Raw genomic sequence first — 26285 nt, 5'->3', positions numbered from 1 at the left:
TCTATCATCACACAAAAAAACTGCGGTTCAAACAGGCCTAAGAGGGTCAACCTTGCCTTTTAGGTTCTGGGGAGAGGCGTGGGGTTGGGGACAGCTGGGCTGGAAGAAAGGGGGCTGGGCTTTCAGCTTCTCGCCCAATCGGGCCCCTGGGGCGCACTAAGGCGCTGGCCCCTCGAACCCCCCCCCCCACCCGCCACTGGGTCTTGGTGGAGCAGCCCGGTAGCTAAGGGAGGGAAGACATCATCGAAGACATCTTGGTGTGAGTGGGGAGGGGAGAGGCCGGCCTTTGCCAGAGGGATTTAAGCAGACGTGGAGTGGGAGAGGACAGAAGAAACATTTCCAAGAAGAGAAATGTGAGTCCAGAAGCAGAATATAAAAAGAATAAAAAGTGAATCTAAATGCATCCCGGATTTGCTTTGGGAGGTGGGGATTTATTTTATTATTATTAAAAGAGGATGGAAGAAATGTGGGGAGAGGGAAATCAAGCTACTGTAGCAGAATGTGAGGGAAAGAGGTGTGGGGAAGGGGACCGTGCAAACACACCCCATATATCACAGTTAAAAACAAAGCCGGCGCTGGCCTGCTGCTCGGTCAACGCCTGCCCGGCAGCGGCCAGGCGGGGCAGCTCACCACCTCGTCCTCACACACAGCAACACCCAAGGGCCGGGCACCGGCTCTGGCTGGGCCCAGAGGTGCACAACAGTGCACGGCTGACTCTCCGAGGCGCGCACACTCTTGCACACACACACTCACACGCACACACCCAAGCATTTCGAACCCGTGAATACAACTGTCATACAAAGGCAATGGGGGGTAAAGGGGGTAGCACAAGGGCAAAATACAGAAAGGGTTAGAGGGAGAAAAGGATGGGCCGGGAAATCATGCAAATGCCCAAGAGAGGGCTGTGGGCTGGGGCATGGGATGGGGCCAAGACCAGATCCCAGCTACCCAGCCATCCGTATCAGTGGCCAAAATAATGAAATACAAACAACATAAAACACACATGTATCTTAAAAAAAAAAAGCACATCACAGGAAACCAAGTATGTTTACACACACACACACACACACACACACACGATCCCACGCACACGCGCGCACACAGGCATGTATCTCCGTCTTGCGATCACACAGGGCTAGGAATCAGGGGAAGGGGCTGTGACTGGGGGGATTGCGACCGCCGCAAAGAATAAAAAATGGGGCTGGGAGGGAGGGACTCAAATTCGCCAAACCCTAACTTCACTACAAAAGCTCCCACGAGGGCGGCCGCCTCCTCACTCAGGGGTACCCCCCAAAAGGGAGAGGGGAGAAGCCACCGCTCGCCCTGCGTCCCGCGGGTGTGCCCTGAGCCCCCCGCCGCCCCAGTGCCCGCCCCCGCCCCGGTGCCCGCGGCGATCCACGCTCCCAAGCGGACCCCGAAAGGAAAAAGCGATACCTCTGTTTCGCACAGAGCCAAACACTGGAAGCACGAGATAGCCGACGTGGACCAGGACCATCCTGGCTCCTCGCGCGGCGGCGGCTGCTGCGCGCGGGCCCTTTGTGGCGCGGCTCCCGGGCGCGGGCGCGGGCGGCGGCGGGGCTGCGGGAGCCGCCGGGGCGGGAGGCGGAGCGCGGGGCGCGGGCGGCGGCGGGGCGGCGGCTGGCGGGGAGACAGATGGCCCATGGAAAGGCTCCCTTCCCGGCCCCTCTCGACATTCAAAGGCGCTGGGGCCGCAGCTGCCGCCACACAAAGGCGCGCGCAGCCAATGGGAGCGGAGCGCAGCGCGGCGCGGCCTCGCCGGAACCGCGGGGGACAGCGGGGACCGCGGGCGCGCGGGTGGCGGGGGGAGGGGGGAGGGAGGGATGACGGCGGAGAGGGAGCGGGCGGCCAATCGCGGTGGCCCGTGGCCCAGAGCGAAGGGGTGGGGCGGGGGTCAGCCCCGGGGGACGCGTGGAGCCCAGCGCGGATCCCCGGTCGCCTGCAGCCCAGAGCACACGCGCGTGAAGCGCCCTGCACACAGAATCGGGCGGCGTGCACATGCAACCTGCACGCACCGAGAGGAACGTGCACTCAGACATGTGGAGGTGCGTTCGTGCGTGCGAAGAGACAGGCACGAGCGCACCAAATGCACACGACCCGGAGGTCCTTGCACACTACACGCGGGTCACTCGGGGACTTGCGCGCGTAGAGGCTGGCGCACGTGCCGCGCCTGACTGCGGACACGAGTGGAGCTGGTACACGAGCCAGCAGCCGCACACAGAGCCCAGGCACTGCCACACAGACATGTGCACACCAAAAGCCTTGTTCATGCAGGAGGCGTGCGTGCCAAGAACACATTCCCAAAGACACACAGAGGAGAACACAATGCAGATATGTGCACAGTGCAGATATGTATGCTCCGTGCCTGCCGCACAAAGCAGGCAGTAATCATTTGTTGAACTGAAACCCACTCATCCACCAAGGTATGTGCACACATTCTATGCAGAGACATTGCCCAGAAAACCCAGTCATTCAACCAACATCCGCCCCACTCTGACACGGACACAGCCAGCCATGTGCACAGACACGCCCACTTCCCAGCAGGCAGGTATACACAGGACATCAGGGGGACTCAGCTCTTCTTGGCTCTTCAGATTCACACGTGGAGGCATAGCCACACTGCCGCATGTGGTCTGTGGCTGGCCTTCCAGGTACAAGCAAGAGAGAAGGAAAATGCTCACCCTGCAGCCCTGTTGCCCAGCGGACTGCTAAGACTGTTCCCGCCCTCAGCACACCTGCCGTGAAAACTCCCAACATGACCCCCAGATCAAGCCTGCAGAAAGACAGGGGCCATTCCCTGCACTGGGGCTTGTCTTCAAAACCCAGTGGCTCCTTTATTTAATGAATCCGGTACAAACTAGATGGTAAAATTACAGAATGTGGGACTGGAAGAAATCCAATTCGTCCCAAGCTGGCCCCCTTTTAGAGATGAGGAGGAGGAGGACCATTCACTGAAGACATCTGTGCTTGTGTCAGGGCGAAGGACTGATGCAGATCCTCCTGGGACCCCAACCCTTGCAGCCTAGACGGGGCCTCTAAAATGTAAATGCAGCCGAAACCGGTTTGGCTCAATGGATAGAGTGTCGGCCTGCGGACTGAAAGGTCCCAGGTTCGATTCCGGTCAAGGGCATGTACCTGGGTTGCAGGCATATCCCCAGTAGGAGATGTGCAGGAGGCAGCTGATCGATGTTTCTCTCTCATCGATGTTTCTAACTCTCTATCTCTCTCCCTTCCTCTCTGTAAAAAATCAATAAAATATATGTAAAATGTAAATGTAATCACCATGCCTGCCAGGTGCAGAGATGGGCGACAGCTTGGGAGGCTGGGGAAGGGACACCTAGGAGGCCCCATAGCCTAGTGGGTGGGAGGTAGGGAGGGCAGGTGGGGTTGACTGCAGCAAAGTGACTTCTAAGTTGAGACTTGAAGAATGAAGAACAGGAGAAATGAGGTGAGGCAAAGGAAAAATGACAGCCTGGCTTTGTCGAGACAGTCACCATGTTCCCAGCAGCGACAGCAGGGCACGATCTCAGTGCACACCTTCTTCTCACAAACCCATATATGCCCTTCCCCACCCTCAACACCCCCGCGGACCCTAGAGAGCTCAGGGAGGAGGGCAGCCAGGGGAGACCTCCCAAGCCTCCCTCCAGAAGATCATTTCAACCGTCCCGCCAGCAACTCTTTCCTTTTTCCATTATCTGTCAAATAAACACAATGCCACCACTGATAAGAATCTTAAAAATGAAAAGACTGAATGCCCGGCTACTAGGAACTGTTTCCTGTTCTATTTCAGGCTTTGTCAATATGCATGTATATCAAATTCATCGCCATAATCTGCATAATTTCATCCTGCTTTTTCCACTTAAAAATTTACCAGAAATGTTCCTGTCCTTCTACTGATTATCTTCATAATTTTCATTTTAAGTGTTTTCATAGTATTGCAACAAGTGAGTGTACCGTGAAATTACCTAATTATACTCTATTCTTAGACACTTAATGTGCTCCCAATTTTCCATCCGACAAAAGCAGTCATCCAGGAACAGATCAGCACCGTGAACCTAGGGAAATCCACCTGCTAACTATCCTTCATGTTCACACGTCAGAAAAACACAAAGATGTCCACATCCACCAGATTACCGACATTCACACACAGGCACGCGCCTCCTGCTAATAGGGAATTATTGTGGATTAGGAAGGGGAGTTTCCTTTTTAAGGAAATATTGGGTAAACACCTACCATTCCTCAGCCTCAATGCACTGATCTGTCTAGTGGGGATAATGCTAATCCCTGTCAAACCTTCCTAAAGGTTCATTGTGTGGATCAAATGAGAAGATAGCTATGGAGGCTGTAAGCTGTACAGAGAATTCTAAAAATATAAACACAGTTGTGTCTCCAAGAATGAAATGATTATTATCTTACCCACCCCTTATTTAACAAATGAGGAGGCTGGGGCTCAGAAATGGGGTTATCAACAAGGTCACAACCATGCTTAGCTGAGTTAGAACTGGAATCCACATTTCCTAGCACACGGCCCAGTATTACTCTTACTTTCCATTTCCTTCCATCGTTCTGAGATGACCGCTTTCTACCCCCCCTCCCATTAGTCAAAGTCCACAGAAGTACAGTAAAGCAGATTCCTGAGAACAGAAAGATTTGTAGGAAGACTCCATCCATCAGGGTATTTCCTTTGTGTGCTCCTCCTGCCAAAACCAACACCTAGAGCATATTTGCAGGCTTAGCATGTAAAACTCAGTAAAAAGTATAAAAAATGAAAGGTGAAGGTCAATCTATAATTCCTGATCCAAAATGGATGCCAAAACCGGTTTGGCTCAGTGGATAGAGCGTCGGCCTGCGGACTGAAGGGTCCCGGGTTCGATTCCGGTCAGGGGCATGTACCTGGGTTGCGGGCACATCCCCGGTAGGAGATGTGCAGGAGGCAGCTGATCGATGTTTCTCTCTCATCGATGTTTCTAACTCTCTATCTCTCTCCCTTCCTCTCTGTAAAAAATCAATAAAATATATTAAAAAAAAAAATGGAGACCATGACTTTGTAAGGTAGAAATGTCACTGTCACCTGAACCGTGACCTACACTTTGATGCCTCTGTCTCCACCCTGGCCACCTGCAGAAAGGGTCCTGTAGAACATCATGTTTATGGAGCCCAGAAGCATTTGTTTCAAGAACTACTTTGGCCCTAGCCTGTTTGGCTCAGTGGGTAGAGCTTGTGGACTGAAGGGTCCCAGGGTCAATTCTGGCCAATGGCACATGCCCGGGTTGTGGGCTCTATCCCCAGTGTGGAGCATTCAGGAGGCAACCAATCAATGATTCTCTCTCATTATTGATGTTTCTCTCTCTCTCTCCCTCTCCCTTCCTCTCTGAAATCAATTATATATATATATATATATATATATATATATATATATATATATACAATCAATTATATATATTAGAGGTCTGGTGCACGAAATTCATGCACAGGGTGGGGGTACCCTCAGCCCAACCTGCACCTTCTCCAATCCGGGACCCCTCGGGGGATGTCCGACTGCTGGTTTAGGCCCGATTCCCAGGATCGGGCCTAAACCAGCAGTCGGACATCCCTCTCACAATCCAGGACTGCTGGCTCCTAACTGCTCACCTGCCTGCCTGCCTGATCACCCCTAACTGTCTCTGCCTGGTGACCTTATTGCCCCTGGTCGCCCCTCACTGCCCCCCTCTGCTGACCTGGTCACCCATTACTGCCCCCCCCCACCCCCGCCAACCTGGTCGCCCCACACAGCCTGCTGCTCAGTCATTTGGTTGTCCCTCGCTAACCCCCCTGATGGCCTTGTTGCCCCACTCAGCCTGTTTGGTTATCCATTCGGTTGTTTCGGATGTGATGGCCCCTGGCTCTTTATACATATAGATTTTTTTGATTTTTTTTTTTAAATAACTACTTTGGAGCCAAACATCAGATCTGGGGTAAGACCACCACTACCCTTTAACCAACAAATGGAAATAAATCAAGCACACCAGTCATGTAGACATCAAAAATTTTTCCAAGACGACAAAATTCTTGCTTTTCTCCAGGTTGTGTTGGCATCAGGTAGATACAGCTTTCAAAATCTGTGCAAAACAGCTGTGCTACAGGCAGTGTGATTGGTGTCACAACAGCCCTCTGCTAAATGTGGTGGTGATGGCAGGGGTGGGGGGAGTGTCTAGTTGCAGCCTGATGCAGAAGAGGCACGGCCCCAGACACTGACAATCACAGGGCATAATCACAAGAAAATGAAGAGGATTAACCAAGGATGACGGGGAGTTAGACAGAAGTCAAAGTGGCACAGGAGGAGAGGGCCCTAAAGTGTGGGTCCATTTCTAACAGCCTGAGAAAATGGGGAAACATTGAGTCAAGGAGGCAAAACATGTGCAAAGGCCCAGAAGTAAAGTAGGAGAAGGAATTGGAAAGGGGGGCAAGAAGGAGAGAGAAGAGGAGGGAAAGGGAGGGGAGGAGGGTGAGAGGAAGAAAGAAGAGGAGGGGAGGAAAAGGAGGCAAGAAGGAGAAGGGAGGGAGGCGGAAGGAGCATGAGGAACAGTAGCTTGGGCGGACGGAGGCTGCAGGAGGGAGTCCCGTGCCCTGTGCTGAATTGGAAATTTGGGAGGTAGGGCGGACAGCAGCAGTGAGGACTGGGCCATGTACTCGAGTGTTCCCTGCACACTCACTGAGCAGAGCCCTGTGTGCCAGGAACTGTCTCGGCTCTAAAACAGGTTTGGTCACAGGAAATGGAGAAGAACCGGGGCCCATGATCCTGCTCCGCTGTAATAGAGAAAGTGCCTGACCACCTGCTGTCCAGGTTTAAATGCTGAAGGTCTCAGACCCCCTGACAGTGAGGTGGGGCCCTGTGACTGGGCCCTGGGAAAGGGATGAAAGCAGGAATGGTGAAGGGTGGCTTTCTTAGAAAACAGAGCTGGTTTCGAGGATGCTAGGAAATCATTGGAAAACAAACAACTTGTAAACAGAAAGAATCAAGCATGTATCTTGCCTTTCCTTCTACGAACGCCATTTCAGGATAATGAATATTTGGTGAGGGGAATTTGTCTTTATAGAAGTATCCTATATAATAAAAGGCTAATAAGCAAGTCAACCGAACAGCGGAATAACTGGTCACTATGATGCACACTGACCACCAGGGGGCAGACGCTCAACGCAGGAGCTGCCCCCTGGTGGTCAGTGCACTCCCATAGGGGGAGTGTCACTCAGTCAGAAACCCTGAGCTGGGCTCACAGCTGGTGAGCACAGCGGCCATGGCAGGAGCCTCTCCTGCCTCCGCAGCAGCACTAAGAATGTCTGACTGATGGCTTAGGTAGGGAGCAGGCCTAAGACATCAGTCAGACATCCCCCAAGGGCTCCTGGACTGCGAGAGGGCACAGGCTGGGCTGAGGGGACTCCCCTCCCCCCAAATTTGGTGCACCGGGCCTCTAGTTGACTAGTAAATGAAGAAAAAATGATATAATGAAAATGCCTTAATGAAATGATAGTTCTAGGCAATGGCCATCAATAGTTAATATCATCAAAAGAGAAACCCTGGGACATGACTTGCTTCCTAAGAGAAGAACGGGCCAGCACCTATGAAGTAGTCCTTCCAGAAAAGGGAACCTGAACCTAATCAAACCTCTAGATTGAATTCCCAATTCAGAGAAAGCACAGGAAACAGAGACATACATTAAAAGATACTATTGGAGTGCACTTAGCAAAATCCAGATCATGGAGACTTTATGGGAAAAACATTTTCTTCAAAAAAATAAATTATAAGGGGGGAAAAGGAGATGGTGGGGGAACTTAGAGAGACACAAGAGGCATGTCAACCAAAAGCAACATTCAGACTTTTGTGAAATATGATTAGAACAAATAAGCTACAAAAATAATTGGGGAAGCCCTGGCCAGTGTAGCTCAGTTGGTTGAGCACTGTCCCAATGCACCGAAAGGCCACTCATTCAGTTCTCGGTCATGGCACATAGCCAGGCTGTGGGTTCAATACCCCATCGAGGTGCACGTGGGCGGCAACCAATCTATGTTTCTCTCTCACATCGATTTTTCTCTTTCTTTCTCTTCCTCTTTCTTCCTCTCTCTCTAAAAAATCAATAAAAACCTATTTTAAAAAATAATTGAGGAAATGCAAACACTGACTAGATATTAATTATATTAAGGAAATGTTGGCTTTTATAGATGGGATAATGGTATTGTGTTTATGTTTACACAATATTGCAGATGCTTTACAGATTATAGTAATTGATGTCTGGAAGTTTCTTACCTCTCCCAGGTGAGGGGTATAGATGAAACTAGGCTGGTGTTGAGTTTATAATTGTTGACATTAGATGAAGAATACATGAGGGTTTGTTATATTATTCTCTCTACTTTTGTTTTTGTGATGGCTAGTTTTATGTGTCAACTTGACTGGGCTAAGGGATGCCCAGAGAGCTGGTAAAACATTATTTCTGGGTGTCTGTGAGGATGCTTCTGGAAGTAATGAGCAAATGAATATAGACTGAGTAAAGAAACACCTCACCCATGGGGGTGGGTGTCATCCAATCCACTGAGGACCTGTGTAGAATGAAAAGGCAGAGGAGCCCAGCCGGCATGGCTCAGTGATTGAGCGTCAACCCAGGAGGTCATGGTTCAATTCCCAGTCAGGGCACATTCCTGGGCTCGATCCCCAGTGGGGGCCGTGCAGGAAGCAGCCCATCAATGATTCTCTCTCATCATTGATGTTTCTCTCTCTCTCTCCCTCTTCATTCCTCTTTGAAATCAATAAGAATATATTTCTTTTTAAAAGACAGAGGAAGGGTGAATTCACTCTCTCTGCTTGAGCTGGGACATCCACCTTCTGCCCTTGGACGTGGTGCTCCTGGCTCTTGGGCCTTCACACTCAGACTGGGACTGAGGCCATGGCTTCCTGGTCCTAGGGCTTTCCGTGGACTGAAGCTCCACGGTCAGCTCTCCTCGTTCTCCAGCGTGCAGACAGCAGACCTTGGGACTTCTCAGTTTCCATAATCGTGTAAGCCAATCCCTTATAATGAATCTCCTCTGTGTATCTATACACATGCCCCATTGGTTCTGTATCTCTGGAGAACCTTGACTAATACAGTTTACATTTGAAATTCTTCAAAAAGAAAAGTAAAAACGAAAACACAGCAAGACAGCTGGCATGCATCCGTGCTCTCTGCAGGGACACAGAAAGCTATTTCCTCGGGGCGGGCAAGTTAGAAAACGGTGCTTCTTCCTCGTATTCCCTACAGCCCTGGGCTGGGAGCTCGGCTGAATTTCCACTCCCACCCACCCCTCGGATTGTCTCCACTCTGCTGCGTGGAGGGCTCGGAACCAGGCTGCTCCAGCCGCAGCTTTCCCATGAGAGAGAAATAAACTCCTATCTTGGCTGAACCACTGGATAGGTGGATAGGTTAGCTCTTGCTGCAAAGATAGTACATAATAAATAGTTGTAGAATCAGAGGCACACAATAGGCACATATTCTCACAGACCTGCGCGGGCCAGCTCCGCCCTGCACAGAGGCAGCTGGTGGTTCTGCTTCTCAGGCCGGTCTGTGGGCGGCTGGGCGGCTCTGCTCCACATGTCTGTCATCCTCCTTGGTCCGGCCAGGACACGCTCCTCTCCAGCAGGGCCAGTGGAAACTCGCTAAGGCGAGCCAGCGACGCAGCTTACGCAGAAGCTCGGAGAAGCCAAGGCCCGGGTGAGTTAAGGAAACAGTGAGTGGTTTTATTTGATGGGAATCACGTGTGGAGCACTGGAGCCTTCCGAGCAAAGGAGTGAGCTGATCAGAAAGAGTAATCTATGCACAAAGCGAACGGGGAGAGGGTAGACTCTAGGGGCGGGGAAATCAGGGGGATCCACCAGGGGGTGGGGTCGAAGGTCAGACTAGGAAAGGCACATTGATCCTGATTGCAGGGGTGCGAAGGAGGAACAGAGGACACGCCTGATATTTTTCACGGAAAAGAATATTCTGTGAGCATTGCTCCCCTTAGGAGGATATAGATTCCAAAGGTGGTCTCCACACCCAATTGTTCCGAAATCCAAAGTGATTATACATGCTCATTTGAAAAGTTACAATTTACTCTTATTCACTTTGTAATAATCTCACTCTGACTCTTACTAACTTCTCCACATTTTCTCCAGTTTTGCTCTTAATAGAGGTGAGGCAGTCACCTATATTTATAAATCAACTCAAATGTAACTATCACCATAGCAAACATGGGTGGGCTTGAAGAACTACAATGGTGCCACAGAGTGCTAGCAGCCCCCATTTTCTGTCCTCCCCTTCTTCTTTGATTAGATAACCTCTGACTTTTAATTGGATATATGGGCACCTGAAATAAAGACTACATTTCCCAGATTCCTTTGAGCCATGACAAAGATCTAACCAATGGGATGAAAGCAAAAGTCATGTGTGACTCCCAAAAGGTGTCTTGAAGGCAAGGAGGTGTGCCCTTCTCCTCCTCCTTATTGTTTATACTAACTGGAAGGTGGATATGAGGGCAGGGGCTGGAGCAGCCACAGAGGACCATAAGTGGAAAGTCCATTAGCGAACCTCATGCAGAAGGTAGAGAAGCAAGTTGGGAAGAGCCTGGATATTGGATGATTTCATAAAGCCACTCTACCAGCTCCAGGCGCCTCTCCTTGACTCCTTTAAAGTAGAAAAGAATTAAATGTCTATCTCGCTGAAATCATGGTTATTTTGCAACTTTCTCCCACTTTTTCCACTTGCCACCAGGTGTAAAATCACCACACGACCCCTGATTTCTGCTTATGTGGGCACGAGACAATGTGACATGTCTGGGCTATGAGTCAGGGCTTTGTTCAGGTGGCAATGTGTCTGTTGTAAGTTCCTAAGTAGGGGTACTACTTTCATGTGCATCAAGAGGCAACGAGAAAGGGAAAAGCGGGGGGGGGGGGGGGGGGGGGAAGTGGCCCAAATGTAGTCAACAAATGTTAAGGGCAGATCGAACAAACTGGATGTGACAGATGAATGACAGCCTGTTCTTGTCGGCAATGGGGACATTATGACTTTATCTCAGCTCCTTAGCTCCCTCATTCTTCTTCCTTGGCAGTGGGTGTGGGTAAGGGGTGGAAATACACATGGGGGCAAAGGGCAATCCTAGATTCACGATCCTTAGGTGCTGGTTCTCATACTTCCGTGTGCAGAGAATCACACGGGGAATTTGCTTAGAAGGTGGATCCCCAGGTCCCAGCCCCTGAGATGCTGATTCAAGCCCTACCTTCACCCAGGCAGATCCCATATAGATGGTGCAGAAAACGCAGCTGGAAGATCTCAACTGTTGCACTGCGACTTGCTCTCCACCATATGCCCAGCACCCAGCACCTGGCACGCTGTCGGCCCTGGCGGCTGCTCAGTGCCTATCTGTTGGCAATGGGGAGTCGCCGTGCGATCTTGAGCAGGAGAGTGACTTCAAAAACACTCCCACTCCTACTGGCTCTGCTGCCCCAAGCCTGCTGAGGGAGAACCAAAAGGAATGTCTAATCCAGTGATGGCGAACCTATGACACGCATGTCAGAGGTGACACGCGAACTCATTTTTTTGGTTGATTTTTCTTTGTTAAATGGCATTTAAGTATATAAAATAAATATCAAAAATATAAGTCTTTGTTTTACTATGGTTGCAAAGATCAAAAAATTTCTATATGTGACACGGCACCAGAGTTAAGTTAGGGTTTTTCAAAATGCTGACACGCCGAGCTCAAAAGGTTCGCCATCACTGGTAATCCAACAGGAACTGAGGAGTTTCTTAAAAAAAAAAAAAAAAAAAAAAGATTCTCAGGACAGCATTTTGATCCTCAGCCTACTTTCTCCCTTTGTAGCCAGTGTCTCATTGGCCTGCAATGAACTCTGTGTCGGTATTAGGTGATTCATCCTTTGGAGATGGGGCCTGAGAAGACCTGGAGGAAAGAGACGGGGTGTGGAGGGGAGGCAGAGTTTAGGGACAAGGCCTCACGTGTGCAGAGCTTCCTATAGTGTCCACTGGCCTTCCCCATGGGGCTCCTCGTTCCTCCCTGCAGGGGCATGGTGACTGTGCTTGTCCTCATTTCACGGCTGCCGAAACTGAGGCTTTGAGAGAGTAGGTCACTTTATCCAAGTCAAGGGCAAAATTCACAACCAGGCATGCCTCCTAGCCCTGGTCATTCCACCATGGGACACAGCTCATGGTGGTTCAAGTACATTTATGCACGAGCGCCTCCCCCTTCTCCGCCCCCCACCCCCCACACACACACATCCAAGAGCCCAGTCTTCCCACAGCTCAAGATGAGCATGGGCAACCCTCCTTCGCATGTTTACCACGTCAGCTGACTTTGTCTCCCTTTCCCCTCTCCTGAGTCTCTTGTCCCCACTTCTCTGGGTGGTCTCCATGCCTTGGGTCAGACTCCAAAGTCAGTTTCAAGTCTTAGCCAGGCCAAGGGGTGGATTTGAGAGGCCCACTGGTCCTTAAGGTAAGGAAAGGGGAGAGAGAGGCTTAGGGCAGAGGCCTGGTCTCTACCCCCTAAGGGGCCTGGAGGGAGGTGGGAAGAGGTCAGAGCCAGCAGACCTCCTGGGGATGTCCCCCTGCCACTTCCTGGCAGGTCACAATCTGGCAGCCCCAGGACGGCCAAGGCAGATGTGGTCCAGCCCTCACCGCACACTGTGTTCAGGCAGCATCATTAGGGCTGGATTGATGGTTGATTACCAATAATAACTGCTCCAAAGCAAAGCCAGATGGGGAGTGTTCAAACTGAATGAAGAAGGAAATGAGCTGCCATCCACTGGGAGAATGGCTTCATGGGGGGCCTTGGATCAGAGACTCTCAGACCCAGAAGACACGGTTCACAAAATCCAGTCCATCCCCAACTGAGGAAGGGAATCTTCATTGTAGCATCACCCACAAGTAGTCACTCAGCCTTTGCAAAAATACTCAAGGTGATGAAGGGCTCCTCCCCTCATGTTCTGTCCTCCCGGGTCCCATCTGCCCATCTGCACATTGAGGAGGTCATCCGAATGCTCTCCAGAGACCCTGCCTCTTCTAACACTCTCCACCCTCAGATGCTTAACCCTTGTGGGCATCTGACCCAGAAGGCTGTACTTAACTGAGGTTACAGCTCAGGGAGCTCTGAAGTGTCTAGCCAGAGGTCTGCAACATCTTCCTCCTAGGAGCTTACAAACAAGGCTGGAGAGTGAGTCCCAGCTTCCTACACAGCCCCAGGGTGGGGTGGGGGGTGGGGGGGCGTGCAGTGAGACACCTGGAAACCCCCTGAGGTGAGAGCAAGGGGCCTGAGCCACTTCCTGGCGGGTCACAGAGGACGGGCAGGGCAGCAGAGGTGGGGGCTCCCTGTGTATGGCTGCTTAGCCAACAGAGCTGTGGTGGTGTTTGATTTTTGTGTCAAAGCACTTCACTCCACCACAGAATCCCACTCCCTATGGTCTTAGTCCCTACCTGGATTCACACATCTCATTTCACTACCTGCCTGCCCCTGAGGGTGCTAGAATTTGCCATTCCTGGTTCATCCCTCTGCCAGGATGCCCTCCCAGCTTGACACCTGCGCCTGCTGGCCCCCTCCTCACCTGCCCCAGCATGAGGCTAAACCAGCCTGGGTTCTTATTTTGCCTGAGTTCAAATCCCTTCGCGGGCCTTGCTTCCTCCAGGCCCGGCCTGTCTGTATCATTTTTGTTTCCTTACGCTGTCTGCTGCACGGTACAGACATTCTCAACCTGGGAAAAACCTGAGCCTCACATTTTTGTTTTGTTTTATTTTATTGTAGTCAAATATACATAACCTCAAAGTTATATTTTGACCATTTTTTTAGTACATTCACATGAATTACTTTCACATTAACATTAAGTGCATTCACAATGTTGTGCAACCGTTACTATCATTTCCCAACCTTTTGCATCACCTCAAACAGAAACTCTGTACCCATTAAGCACCCCATCTCCCCTTCACCCCCGACCCCAGGCGACCTCTAATCTACTTTGTGTCTCTATGCATTTGCCAATTCCAGGCACCTCATGTAAGTGGAATCATACAACCTTTGACCTTTTGTGACTGGCTTATTTCACTTATCATGTCCTCAAGGCTCATCCACACTATAGCCTGTGTCAGAATTTCCCTCCTTTTTAGGGCTGAATATTATTCCATTGTACAGATAGGCAACATTTTGTTTATCCAGCCATCTGTGGACAGACATCTGTGTTGCTTCCACACTTTGGCGATTGTGAATGAGGCTGCAATAAATGTGGGCGCACAAGTACCTCTTTGAGTCCCTATTTTCGATTCTTCGGGGCCATTATACCTAGGAAGAAGATTGCTGGGTCAAATAGTAATTGTACACTTAATTTGCTAAGGAGCCACCAAACTATTTTCCTGAGCCTTGCTTTTAAATCCACAAAATAGCCCCTTTACTGTGACCCTTCAGTCTCCAGCTCTCTCCCCATCTCCTATAACAAAACAAGCAGGCCCTCCTCTGGGCTCCCAGGCATCTATGTATATGACCATGCAGCCCTGTCACATTGACCTCTGGTCATTGTTTGCTGGTGTCTAGGCTATGAGTGCCCTGAGGCAGGGACAGGGTCTTCTCTAGCCTCATGTTCTCAGAGCCTGGGAAGTGTGCTCTTGGCTCAGGGTAAGCCAATGAGGAAATGAATCCACACTTATTTGAAGGCTGAGTGATCAGTTGCTCATTGACTCACTGACTAGCTGCCTGGCCGACTGACTAACTGAACAAACACTCCACTCTCTCTATGATCTCTGCCAAATCATATCTTTTTATTCTTGGCTGGAAAGGGGAAACTCATTACCTGTATACCTGTGAAGCGATTAAGTGTGGGCTCAGGATCCAATCCTTACTAGCTGTGCTGCCATGAAAAAGTTTTGGAAGCTCTCTGAGCCACAATTTCTTCATCAATATAATGGGGATAATACCACTACCTACCACAAGTGGCTGGTGTGCCAATCTATATATATATAAAAGCCTAAGTGACCATCCAGTAGCTATGATGTGCACTGACCACCAGGGGGCAGATGCTCAGTGCAGGAGTGGAAACCACAGGCATGGAAACATGGAACAGACTGATGAATCTCAGAGGGATGCGGGAAGGGGAGAGGGCGGGAAGAGATTAACCAAAGATTTTATATGCATACTAGAGGCCCGGTGCACAGATTCATGCACCAGTGGGGTCCATCAGCCTGGCCTGCCGGGATCAGGTGAAACCGGCTCTCCGAAATCCCCCGAGGGGTCCCAGATTTCGAGAGAGTGCAGGCCAGGCCAAGGGACCCCACCGGTGCACAAATCCGTGCACCGGGCCTCTAGTTGAATATAACATGCTTAGCGCAATGCCCGTACATGGCCTGATATACTCAGTGGTAGCATCAGGAGAATCCGGCTTAGTCTCTTTCTGCTTGATGCCTCCTACACCTTTCTGGTTTGTTTTTGACACAGGGCAATGGGATTGCTGTGACTGGCTTAACAGCTCATGACCTACCTGGGGTTGGCCCAACAGCCAATATTCTGTTAGGCAGGAAGAGAGGCCATGGCTGTTGAGTGGGTACCAAGAGTGTCCCATGAATTGGGAGAGACACAGGCAAGCAGACTATAGCCTCCAACATACAGGAGGACATTGTCATCAGTAAGGAGTTGGTCTCACAGATAAGAGTGAGCCCCAGTTCTGAAGAGAAGGAACCTGAGCCCCAAAACGATCAGGCTTCAGAAGGCAAACATTTAAATAAAGACCAGAAAGAACAATGCCAGGGCCTTTCCAGGGTGTGGTGCATCCTCCCTGCCATCACAGCACCTGGACACGTGGACACGAAGGCAACTGGACTGCCCACCCAACTGCTGGATTGGGTTGTCCTTGGCCTTGCCTGGCTGCACTCCATCCCCTCTCACACAGAGAACCGACTGGTCCATCTTAGCTCCCTGTGAAGGAGCCACAGGTCTTTGAGGCTCCGAGAGGCCTGGGAGGAGTGGGGGTGGGGGCTCTGTCCCCGGGGAACCTGTTCCTGCCTCCCAGCTGCCCAGCAGGGGCCTAACTAACTGCCAGGCCCCTGAGGTGACGTGAACAGGACTGAGGCCTCTAAAAGGATCTGACCTCTCGGTAGGATAATCAGGGCGTAGTGGGAGGTCAGGCAAAAGTGACAGATTGAATCACACACCTGGGTTTGTTCCCTTCCACAATTCACTAAACTAATTTGAAAAAACTTTCTTAAAAACTTAAACCTACAAGGTCAGGGAAGACAGGAGATAATATTGCAGCAACAAGTTGGGGGGTTTGGGGGGGGAGGAGCTGGGAAAGCAAATGGACAAGAGGTAATTGGAAATGTACAGCCCAAGGGAGCTGAATCCTAAGTCAATGAGAGAAAAACCGAGAAAGGATTCGATTCCACTACCGAATCCTCAGAGGGCTCAAGAGCTGCCTGCTAGGGCAGTGGTCGGCAAACCGTGGCTCACGAGCCACATGTGGCTCTTTGGCCCCTTGAGTGTGGCTCTTCCACAAAATACCACGTGCGGGTGTGCACATACAGGGCGATTGAAACTTCGTGGCCCATGTGCAGAAGTCGGTTTTCGGAAAGGAGATAGACGAAACAAGTATACAAGACGAGTATGGATGGGAGAGTTGGAAGGGGTCGACCTCAGCAAACCTCAATCAGATTGAGGGCGTTTTTAGCAAAGGCCAGCTTAGGAGTACCCTAATTAAGTTAATAACAATGTACCTACCTATATAGTTTAAGTTTAAAAAATTTGGCTCTCAAAAGAAATTTCAATCATTGTACTGTTGATATTTGGCTCTGTTAACTAATGAGTTTGCCGACCACTGTGCTAGGGTATCCTTGGAACTGGGAGTAAGGAGCTGCTGAAAATTAGGAGATTTGAGCAGCACTCCACCGTGCTGGGCATCCGGCCCCTTCTCCATCAGCGCAGGGAGTCTGTAGGTTTATCTTCTACGGAAGATAAAATGGAGTCTTTGGGCAGGGGATTAATTAGTGCCCCCACCCCAAGTTCTCTCCAACTCAGCCTCCACAACACTGGCACCCGACATTTGCCCTCCATACAGGAGATCAGAAAAGAACCCTCTGGGCATTTGACCATCCAAAAGAAAAGACCTAAATAATGGCACTGACTTCGTCCTGGCAGAGTATCTCATTTGGTTAGAGTTGTCCCATGCACATACAAGAATCAACCAGTGAATGCATAATTAAGTGGAACAACAAATTGATGTGTTCTCTCTCTCTCTCTCTCTCTCTCTCTCTCTCTCTCTCTCTCTCTCTCTCTCTCTCTCTCTCCTTCCCCAACTTCCTCTCTTTAAAAAATTAATTTTAAAGAAGGCATTGACCCCGAGGTTCCCCAGCAAAGGGCCCACCAAAATCATCCTATAGTGAAGCTTAAAGTCAAAGTGCCCCACTCACCACTCAGTCTCCCATCATCGTTTTGGTCCCTCACCATCACCACTCTCAGTCCTAAGCAGACACCCAAAGGCTACCAGGCTGCCCAGAAAATCCTCCCTAAAGAGACCAAATGACCTGGAGGCAGCAGACACTGTGCAGGAAGAAGAAAAAAACAAATTTTAAGACCATTAATATCCCAGAGAAATAAGGGAAAATGCTGCACACTAAGTACAGAATGTTATTTTAAAAAGAAACATTTAGAGAACAAAAAAACGAGTTCTTGGAAATAAAAAATAAATAAAAAACATGAGAGCAGACATGTGAAACAGTGAAGGGTTGGAAGATCAAGTTGAGGAAATCTCCCAGAAAGGAGACAAAGAGACAAATACAAGGAAACCCAGGAGCTCCAGCGTGGTGCTGGGGGTTGGGGGGGGGGGAGGTCCCGGGGGGGGGGGGGCGGGGGGGGAGCGCTGGAGACACACAGAGCAAATGGAGATGATTAAACGATTCTCGAAACCACCCGGAAGAGCATGAGTTATAGGGCTGTTGTAAACACAGGTCCTTCTGGGTCTTCACCTCTGATGTGCACCAGGGTTCGAGGAGAATTACACAACCCCTAGGTGGTGAGGAAGAGTCTTTACTAGAAAAAGATAAAGAAAAACACACACATGTAAGAAGAGACATGAAGACAAGGGCTGGGAATCCCTGACTCTCAATCATGCCCCGGAGAAGCGTGTTGGGGACAGGGTACTGCCGGGCCACAGTGTGAGTCTGGTTCCAGTGGAGGGACCCCCGGCCTCACCAAGGGTCTCCCTTTCACAGGCAACTGTAGGAAAGCAGCCTTGTCAAGGGGGTGCTAGCAGGCTCCTGGGCACCAGGCAGATGGGATTCAGGGTACCTGACGTTTCCAGTTGCTGGGTAATGCCAACTGCCCAGCACCCGGTGACCTTGGAGTCTGTGGGAATTTGTAGATGTACCTCAGGGCCCCACTAGGCAAGGGTGGGAGAGAGGAAGCTGGTGGCCCTGTAGGAAGCTAAGCTTAGGTGTAGTTCTCTGAGGTCTAGCTGGCTTATGTCTAGGCAACCCAGGGTCTTTTTAATAATTCGGCACCATGCAGATTGAATAGCCCACTGAGCCTCCAGAGTAATAGCTAAAACTCCAACGCACATCACTGGAAATTTTCAGGACACTGAGGACAAGGGGAAACCTTTCAGACTTCCGGGGAGAAAAGCGCAGGTCCCTACGAGGGGTCAGTGACCCCAATGGACTTGAACCTCTCAGCATCCATAGTAGTAGAGAAGACGATGAAGCAAGGCCCTCCTCATTCTAAAAGAATAGATAACCCAGAATTCTCTATCCAGACAAATTATCAATAAAGTTGGGCCCAGCTGGCGTGCCTCCAGGTTCAGCATCGACCTATGAACCAGGAGGTCATGGTTCAATTCCCAGTCAGGGCACATGCCCGGGTTGCGGGCTCCATCCCCAGTGTGGGGTGTGCAGGAGGCAGCTTATCAATGATTCTCTCTCATCATTGATGTTTCTATTTCTCTCTCCCTCTCCCTTCCTCTCTGAAATCAATAAAAATATATTTTAAAAATAAATGTAAAAAAATAAAGTTGGGAGAGTGTTTTGTTTGTTTGTTTTCAGCTGTGCAAAGTCTTCAATTACCACTCCAGACCCTTTTTTAAGAAACTACAAATTGTTCACCACTAAAACCAAGAAAGATGGATGCAGGAAACAGGAGATCCAAAAGCCAAATGAATTTCGTGGCGGACGATGGAGCGAGGCCTCGGAGGGCAGTCAGTCCAGACTGGACGGATCATAATCATGCCCTCTGCTGTTAGACCACACTGTTCGTCTGAAAATGTGCTTTACCGACGCAAGGGAGGAAACCAAGGAAGAGAAAGCCATGAGATCCAGGACACACCGACCCCCGACCCAAAAGAAAGGGAAAGGGAATTGTGAAGATGACCGCAGAGCCAAGTCCCAGGATGACAACTGGATGGCAGAGAGAACAGCAAGTCCGGACGGGAGGGAAATGAAAGTCTCCAGCAGGGGCACCTCCAGGGGAAAAGCAACTGGAAATGGCAGATTACCTCCTAGGACTGACCTTATGGAAAATTCTGCTGTGGGAAGGATATGCAATGGGTGCAAAGAAAGTTGAGCAGATGAAAATAACAAAACAATGATTAACTTCAGGAAAAACAAAAGCAAAAAATAAACAATAGCATGCATTACAATGCTCAGCTGTGAATAATTTTTAAGCATAATAGGCATAATAACTAGACTCTGAATGTTGATTTAAACAAAAGTTGTAAAATAGCCATATTGGCAGGATGGGTGAGGGGAAGGAGAGAGAATACTGGTGTAAGAGCACTAAGCCTCATCTATCACAATAAGACATGAATCAATAATGCCTGTCATCAAGCAACCAAAAGATGGCAAACAGCATGGGTATATCCTTCAGAGATATAGGAATCGGCAAATTCCAGAAGAGATAGGTAATAGAGTCTGGTGGTTGCCTCATAGGAAGAGAACTGGATAGAGCAGGGAATTAACCACCACATTATGTCATAAGCCTTTTAGTACTCTTTAACTTTTAAAAATGTGTGTGTATATCAGCTGTACTTTTAAAACTAGTTAAACAAATACAAGCATAGCAATATGTAAGGCTGGGCTTGGGAATTGTTCCAATGTTTGATTTGACCGACTGACTGACTTGTAAACACTGTAAAGACTCACAGATTTGCTCTTATTTAATAGCTTTGGGTCTGTGAGTCTCCCCAAGAGGGTGAATGTTCCCAACATACACAATAAGCATTTGTGGAGGGAACCGAAAAGCCAGGTAGCCACCCGAAGTAAAGCATAACGTACTCATAAGAACCCAATGGATGCTGGTACTGTATTGTGTCACAGAAGCCATCCGTTAGGGCCAAGGCAAAGACGACTGCACAAGAGCAGGCAGCCTCTTGGTGAGGGATGGTTGGGACCCAGGAAATCCCCCCTCTCTATAGAAGGTCTTTTGGTCCCAATTCCAGACCCTACATGGGACAACTGACCCCATGGCATGGGTGCCAGGTACACAGGAGCTGGGGCTTTGTTAGTTGGTCTCTTCTGGTAGAAAGAAACCAAGACTCACCTAAGCCACTTAAGAAAAGCAACATGATGATCAGGAAATGTGAGGCACGAGACAGGACACACAGGGAGGCAGTTTCCTCATAAGAAAGCTGGTCTAGATGACTGGAGAATGAGAGATCACATGAAGGGGGACTGAGCCACCCCAGCCAACTGCCAGACACATGAGCAAGGCTGTTGTGGACCCTCTATCTTGGTCAACCTCCATTGAATGCAGGTGCATGAGGGAGCTAGGTGAGAAAGCAGAAGAGCTGCCAGCCAACCCACAGAATCATGAGAAATAATCGAACATTATTGTTTCACACCACACAATTTTTGGATGGTTTGTTCCATGGCAATAGAGAACTGTTATATCAAGCTAGTTGCCACTTGGGGCAACTGGAGCTCGACCCTGTGGGGAGCTCTGGGAGACTCTGCAGGACCTGCCGCAGAGAGCTGGGGTATTTATTCACCAACTCTCCATCCATTGTAGTTTGATTGCTGCTTTCAGGGGCATGAACTCTCTAGCACTTCTGCTTTGTCCTGTACACACGCCACGCCTGTCCCTGTGGCCAGAACTCTATACATTGTCCCATTAAACAGAATGCAAGGGGGTCTGGCCGGGGCACTGACAGAGCCTCCTACAGTGTTTTTTGTTTGTTGTGTTTTTTTTAAGAAACTTCTTTCCTGTTTAATCAACCAGTAACTGTCTGTTGCTTGCACCCTGGAACTCTGGCTGATGAGTGTATATCTCTATTCCAGTCCTTCCTGGCTCCCAGCTGACCTGGCCCCTCTCTATTCCACAGTCCAAACTCTGAAGGCAGCCAAGTAGATGGCTCTCCATACCTCCACCGCTCCTGATGGGCTGGGCTCTTCCAGCCAGGTGGTCACCACGTGGCCTGCACATAGGCCGCCTGCAGTCTGGGACCTGCCTGGACCATTCAGGGTTCAGTTACTTCCCTGAGCAGGGCCATTGAGTGTGTGCAGGCACCCTGACTGATCTGCTCCAACGAGGTGAGGAGAGGTATTTGTGTCTGAATTCCTACCTCTGCCCTATCTCACTGTGGGGACTTGACCCATTGTTCCCCAATTCAGAACCTCTGGGGCATGGAGTCCTCTGTCCACCCACCATGGGGGAGAAGTAAGGAGTTCCTGGCATGCAAAATAATTGCCCCACCTCCCAGCTCCCCAAGGAGCCCCCAGCCTCCTGATGCCATTTAGAAGTGAGATGCATACCTGAACTCCAGAGCCAGGTTCCCACAAACCCCCCTTTAAATATTGACCAAGTGCAGTTAATATTGCACTGTTAATGATAAACTTCAGGAACATTATGAGTTAAACAGAAATTTGTGGGCTGGCCTGAGAAACCAACCACCATTTATAACTTGGTTTCTATGGGGAAATGCACTGAGTTCCAAACAACTGGTCCACATAGAGATCTCTGGAACACTGCCTGGTCACAACGTTGGGAACTGTAGGTGGCTGCTCGGTATACGCAATTAGCGTGGTCATTGTGAGTAGTTAATGGTGGGCTCTCCCTCCAGGCTCGGAGAGCCTGGAAGAAAGGTGTGGGATGCTCTGGGCAACCTTATGCAGTACCCCACCGTTCCTTCTGCAGGGGACAGAGCTGGTGGCCACCCAGGGTGACATTCCTGACAGTCTCTCTTACATGTTCCCAAGGCCAAGAAGCTTCACAAACAGAAGGTATGTAGGGCCAACAATTCTTTCTCATATTGACCTGAAATCTGCCTGCCCCTTCCTCCCACCCGGACTCCACCCCTGCAATTTCTACTCATCCTTCAAACCTGGCTCAGGTTTTAAGTTCTCTGTGAAGAACTTCCCTAACCCCCATCTTCCTCCATGTCAGTTAGAGTAATGTTAGCTGCCTCAAATGTTTTAGACTGTATCCTTCCTTGTCATAGTGGGGGTCTTAGTCAGCTCAGACCAAACACCACAGACTGGGTAGCTTAAACAACAAGCATTTACTAGTACTTCTCACAATTCTGGAAGCTGGGAAGTCCTGTGATCTAGTGCTGGCAGGTTCCGTATCTGGTGACTTCCTGGTTCATAGACAATTGTCTTCTCACTGTGCTCACACAGCAGAGAGATCATCTCTCTCATGTCTCTTCTTATAAGGGCACTAATCTCATTCACCAGGGGTGCACCCTTACAATCTAATTACCTCCCAAAGGCCCCACCTCCTAAGACCATCACATTGAAGTTAAGACTTCAACACATGAATTGGGGGCACAGGTACTCAGTCCACACACAGAAGTGGGTGTTTCTAGCTAGCACTTCCCATCTGGTGATTTCAAGTCCCAGTCTCTTGCCAACCTGCCAACCTCCTCTTGGCAGGTGGGAAGGAGAGCAAGGAGAAGACATACCTGCTTCTTAACAGCCAACACTTATCTGGGAAGTGAGCCACCACTTCTATTCAGTGCCATTGTCAAGAACTAGTCACATGCCTCCATCCAGATGAAGAGAGAGGAAAGATCTGAAAATGTTATCCAAAGCTAGCCAGGCATTTCTAGTGGCAACTATAGACCAAGGAAGCAGAAGCACGAAGTTTTGATGGACATCAAGTTGTCTGTCTTCCTCTCTCTGTCACTGTATTTCTCTCTCTCTCTCTCTCTCTCTCTCTCTCTCTCTCTCTCCTCTCTCTCTCTCTCTTCTCTCCTCTCTCTCTCTCTCTCTCTCTCTCTCTCTCTCTCTCTCTCTCTCTGACTGCTATCAGCTGGTTCATAATTCCCAGCCAGTCTGCATGTGTTAAGCAGTACACTGAGCTCAGACTCATTGAAGCAAAAGACCTGGCCAATCTCCTTCCCCTGAACTCACCCAGGTATCCCAGAGGTCACAGGACACAACGGGGAGGGAAAGATTAATGCTCCCAGAATTCCTTCCTCCAGCAGGGGACACAATAGAAACAGAAGGCTTACTGACTACCTGCAAATGTACAAACTTGAGAATGGCCCTGAGAACTCCCTGTCCCTAAAATGTTCCCTATTGGCAGATGCCAGCAATTCCACCCTTAGAATAGCCCAGCATGGAGAATGGCCAAACAGTAATAATCACTCACATTTACTGGACTCCTACTATGTGCCAAAATTGTTCTGAGAACTTGACACTGTTAACTCGACCACCACTCTTCCACCCCATGACTGAGCTCTGTTATTGGGCTGTATATTACAGACAGGGGGCACTTGGAGGCACTGGGGTTAAATCACTTGCCCCAGGTCAGAGAACCAGGATGTGGAGGAGCTGGGCTACAACCCCAAACTCTGGCTGCAGAGCCAGGTTCTTCTAACCACCGGACCCTCAGGCCTTGGCACTTCATTGTAAAGCCATCCTAACTCCCCTCCACTCCAGGGAAGGTGGAAGGGGGAGGGAGCGTGAAGGTGGGAGGCCAGGCTGGGTTCCTCACTGGGCCTGGGTGTCATGCAGAGAGCAGCATTCGTGGGCCCCGCAGTTCAGGGCTCTGGGCTCTCCCCATCCCCTGACCAGCACTCTCCAGTAGGTGACCTGTGACCAGAGCACAAAGAGCAGCAGGAGCCTGGGGGCCCCCTCCCATGAGGGGATCCCTAGGCAGGGAAGGGGAAGCTGACCCAGGCTAGACGTGCCTAGTGGCTTTTCTGCTGGGGCTGGCAGCAAATCCCCCAGCCCAAGTGCCATCAGGGATGATGCATGGTCACTCCATAAGGTCATCGGGGACTCAGGCTCCTTCTGGATTCCCCCCCTTTTTTTTTTTGCACATCTTCAGTGGGTACAGTCTATACCCAAGGTTGCCCCATGAACCAAGATAACCACCAGGAAGCAGGAAGAAGGAAGGCCCCACCGCCCCCATGAGTCACTTCTTTTTAAGAACCTTTTCCAGGAGTTCCTCATCCCACCTCTATTGCATCTCACAGATAGAAGCTGGGCTCCTGGCCACATCTAACTACAAGGGAAGCTGGGAAATGTAGTCTTTCAACTGGGCACGCTGCTCAGGGTTCTGTAACTAGGGAAGAGGGCGGGATGGATATCGGCCAGGCCATCTTCAGCCTCTGCCACACCATCTCTAAAGCCACTGCATTCAGTGAAGCCTTGCCCACCCACTCCCAACGGCCCGTGGTCTCAGCTCCCTATGCCACCTTGCAGTCTGCATCTAAGCCTTTTATTTTCCGATTCCCATCACCAGCTGTTTTAAAGATACCTTATTGCTGTTTAACTGGTTTTCTACCACAAGATATCAAAGTCTGTGGAATGCAACTAAAGTAGGACTTTGAGAGAAAGTTATAACACTAAAAGTTTTTATTAAGAAAGAGAATCTCGCAAAAAAAAAAAAAAAATAAAGCTGAAGGAAAGCCCTTGCAAAAAAAAAAAAAAAAAAAGAAAGAGAATCTCAAATTGGTAGTGTAAGTTTTCACCTTAATAAACTAGAGGGGGAAAAAGAGCAAATTAACCCAAAGCAAGCACAAGAAAAGACATAATAAAGAGCAGAAATCCATAAAACCAAAAACAGAAAAACAATAGATAAGATCGGTGGACCCAAAAGGTGATTTTTGAACAGATCAATAAAAAAAATGATAAACCTTTAGGGTTTGATCATAGTGAAAACCTGTACCTCTTGTGCTTTCACTAGACCCTTGGTGCCCTTCCCAGCATTCAGCGTGCATTACCCTGTTTAATACCGTGATCCTCTGAGATTGGGACGCTTGCTCGGGTTTTATAGATCAGGCCTGGAGGCTCAGCGAGCCTGCATATCGCCTGTGGCCACACGGGTGATGGATGTGAGGCCCCCGGGCATGCAGGCCGGCCAGCACCAGAGCTCCAGCTCTGGGGAAAGTAGGAGGTGAGTCAGAAGAGCATGGCTGGAAATGTGTGGAGAAAGAAGACAGCCCCTGGAAATGTGAATGCAAACACTTCCCAGACATCTCTTAACTTCTCCTGTTTTCTTGGTACCAGTTGAGATGTAAAGAAAAATGAAGTTTATTTGGGATTCTTTCTCTTCTTCCTTCCCTCCCTTTACCCTCCCTTCCTTTTTTCGTTCCCTCCTTCCAGGGGTCTGCTTCCCCCATCAGGGAATCCGGATGGGGTCTCTCAGTGGCTTCAGTCACAGAAAGTTCCCTAGTAAAAGCTGCTGCAGGGCATCACAGATCTTAGGCGTATCTGTGCAGGAACCTCAGACGTTAAGAGTATGATGAGCATGATGGAGGACCACTACTCCTCCAGTGGGGAGGGGTGCGAGGGCTGCCCTAAGATGGGTCCCCAGGAACTGGGTAGAATATGTGAAATTCCACCCTGCACTTGAGGCAGCCTTCCCTACCCCCAGTTAAAACTACAAGTGCCCTGGGAGGGGGAGCTTTGTAATCAAGCCCAGGAAACAACAAGTTTATGAGATCCTCTTAAAAGTGATGAAAGGACGGGGCCAGGCTGAGTGGAGGCTGGGGGGAGGAAGGGAAGGTCCTCTGGGGAAACAGATGCCTGTGGTCAGGAGAGACAAGGCCCCAGATGGGGAGGTTAGAGGTGGTCTGGCTTCACCTCCCTGCTCCCTCTTTTGGGCTCCTGACCAGTCCTGCTGACCCTGCTTCCAGCCCCTCCCTGGTGCTGGCCAGAGCAGATTAGGCCTCTCTCTCCAGCTCCCAGGGCCATCCTCAGAGCCACAGCTGCTTACACAGCTGCTCCTCCTCACAGCTGGGCCAGGGCTCCAGTGGCTCAGAGCTCCCGGAGAGACCCTTTCGAGCCTGGAGCCCTACCTTCTCCTTGCAC

The 26285-nt window shown here is 49.9% G+C and overlaps 1 protein-coding gene across 9 annotated transcripts in view; it reads right to left on the bottom strand.

The window, feature by feature from the left end:
- Positions 1-26285, bottom strand: part of ARK2C (arkadia (RNF111) C-terminal like ring finger ubiquitin ligase 2C) — a 125579-nt gene that overhangs the window by 77676 nt on the left and 21618 nt on the right. For 4 of the 9 annotated variants that reach the window (XM_081096519.1, XM_081096520.1, XM_081096521.1 and 1 more), the window contains exon 1: positions 1435-1613. The exons of 1 other annotated variant lie outside the window; for it this stretch is intronic. In XM_081096519.1, coding sequence (XP_080952645.1) covers positions 1435-1495 — 61 coding nt within the window. In that variant the 5' untranslated portion in view covers positions 1496-1613. Of the gene's footprint in view, positions 1-1434; positions 1725-26285 lie in introns of those variants that run through there. 4 more of the 9 variants (XM_081096522.1, XM_081096524.1, XR_013996275.1 and 1 more) reach the window with 3 other exon arrangements.

Source organism: Myotis nattereri (assembly GCF_964212035.1).
Source record: "Myotis nattereri genome assembly, chromosome: 8".
Taxonomy (NCBI): Eukaryota; Metazoa; Chordata; class Mammalia; order Chiroptera; family Vespertilionidae; genus Myotis; species Myotis nattereri.
Note: the sequence above shows the minus strand (reverse complement) of the source record. Positions and strands in the feature narration are given on the sequence as shown.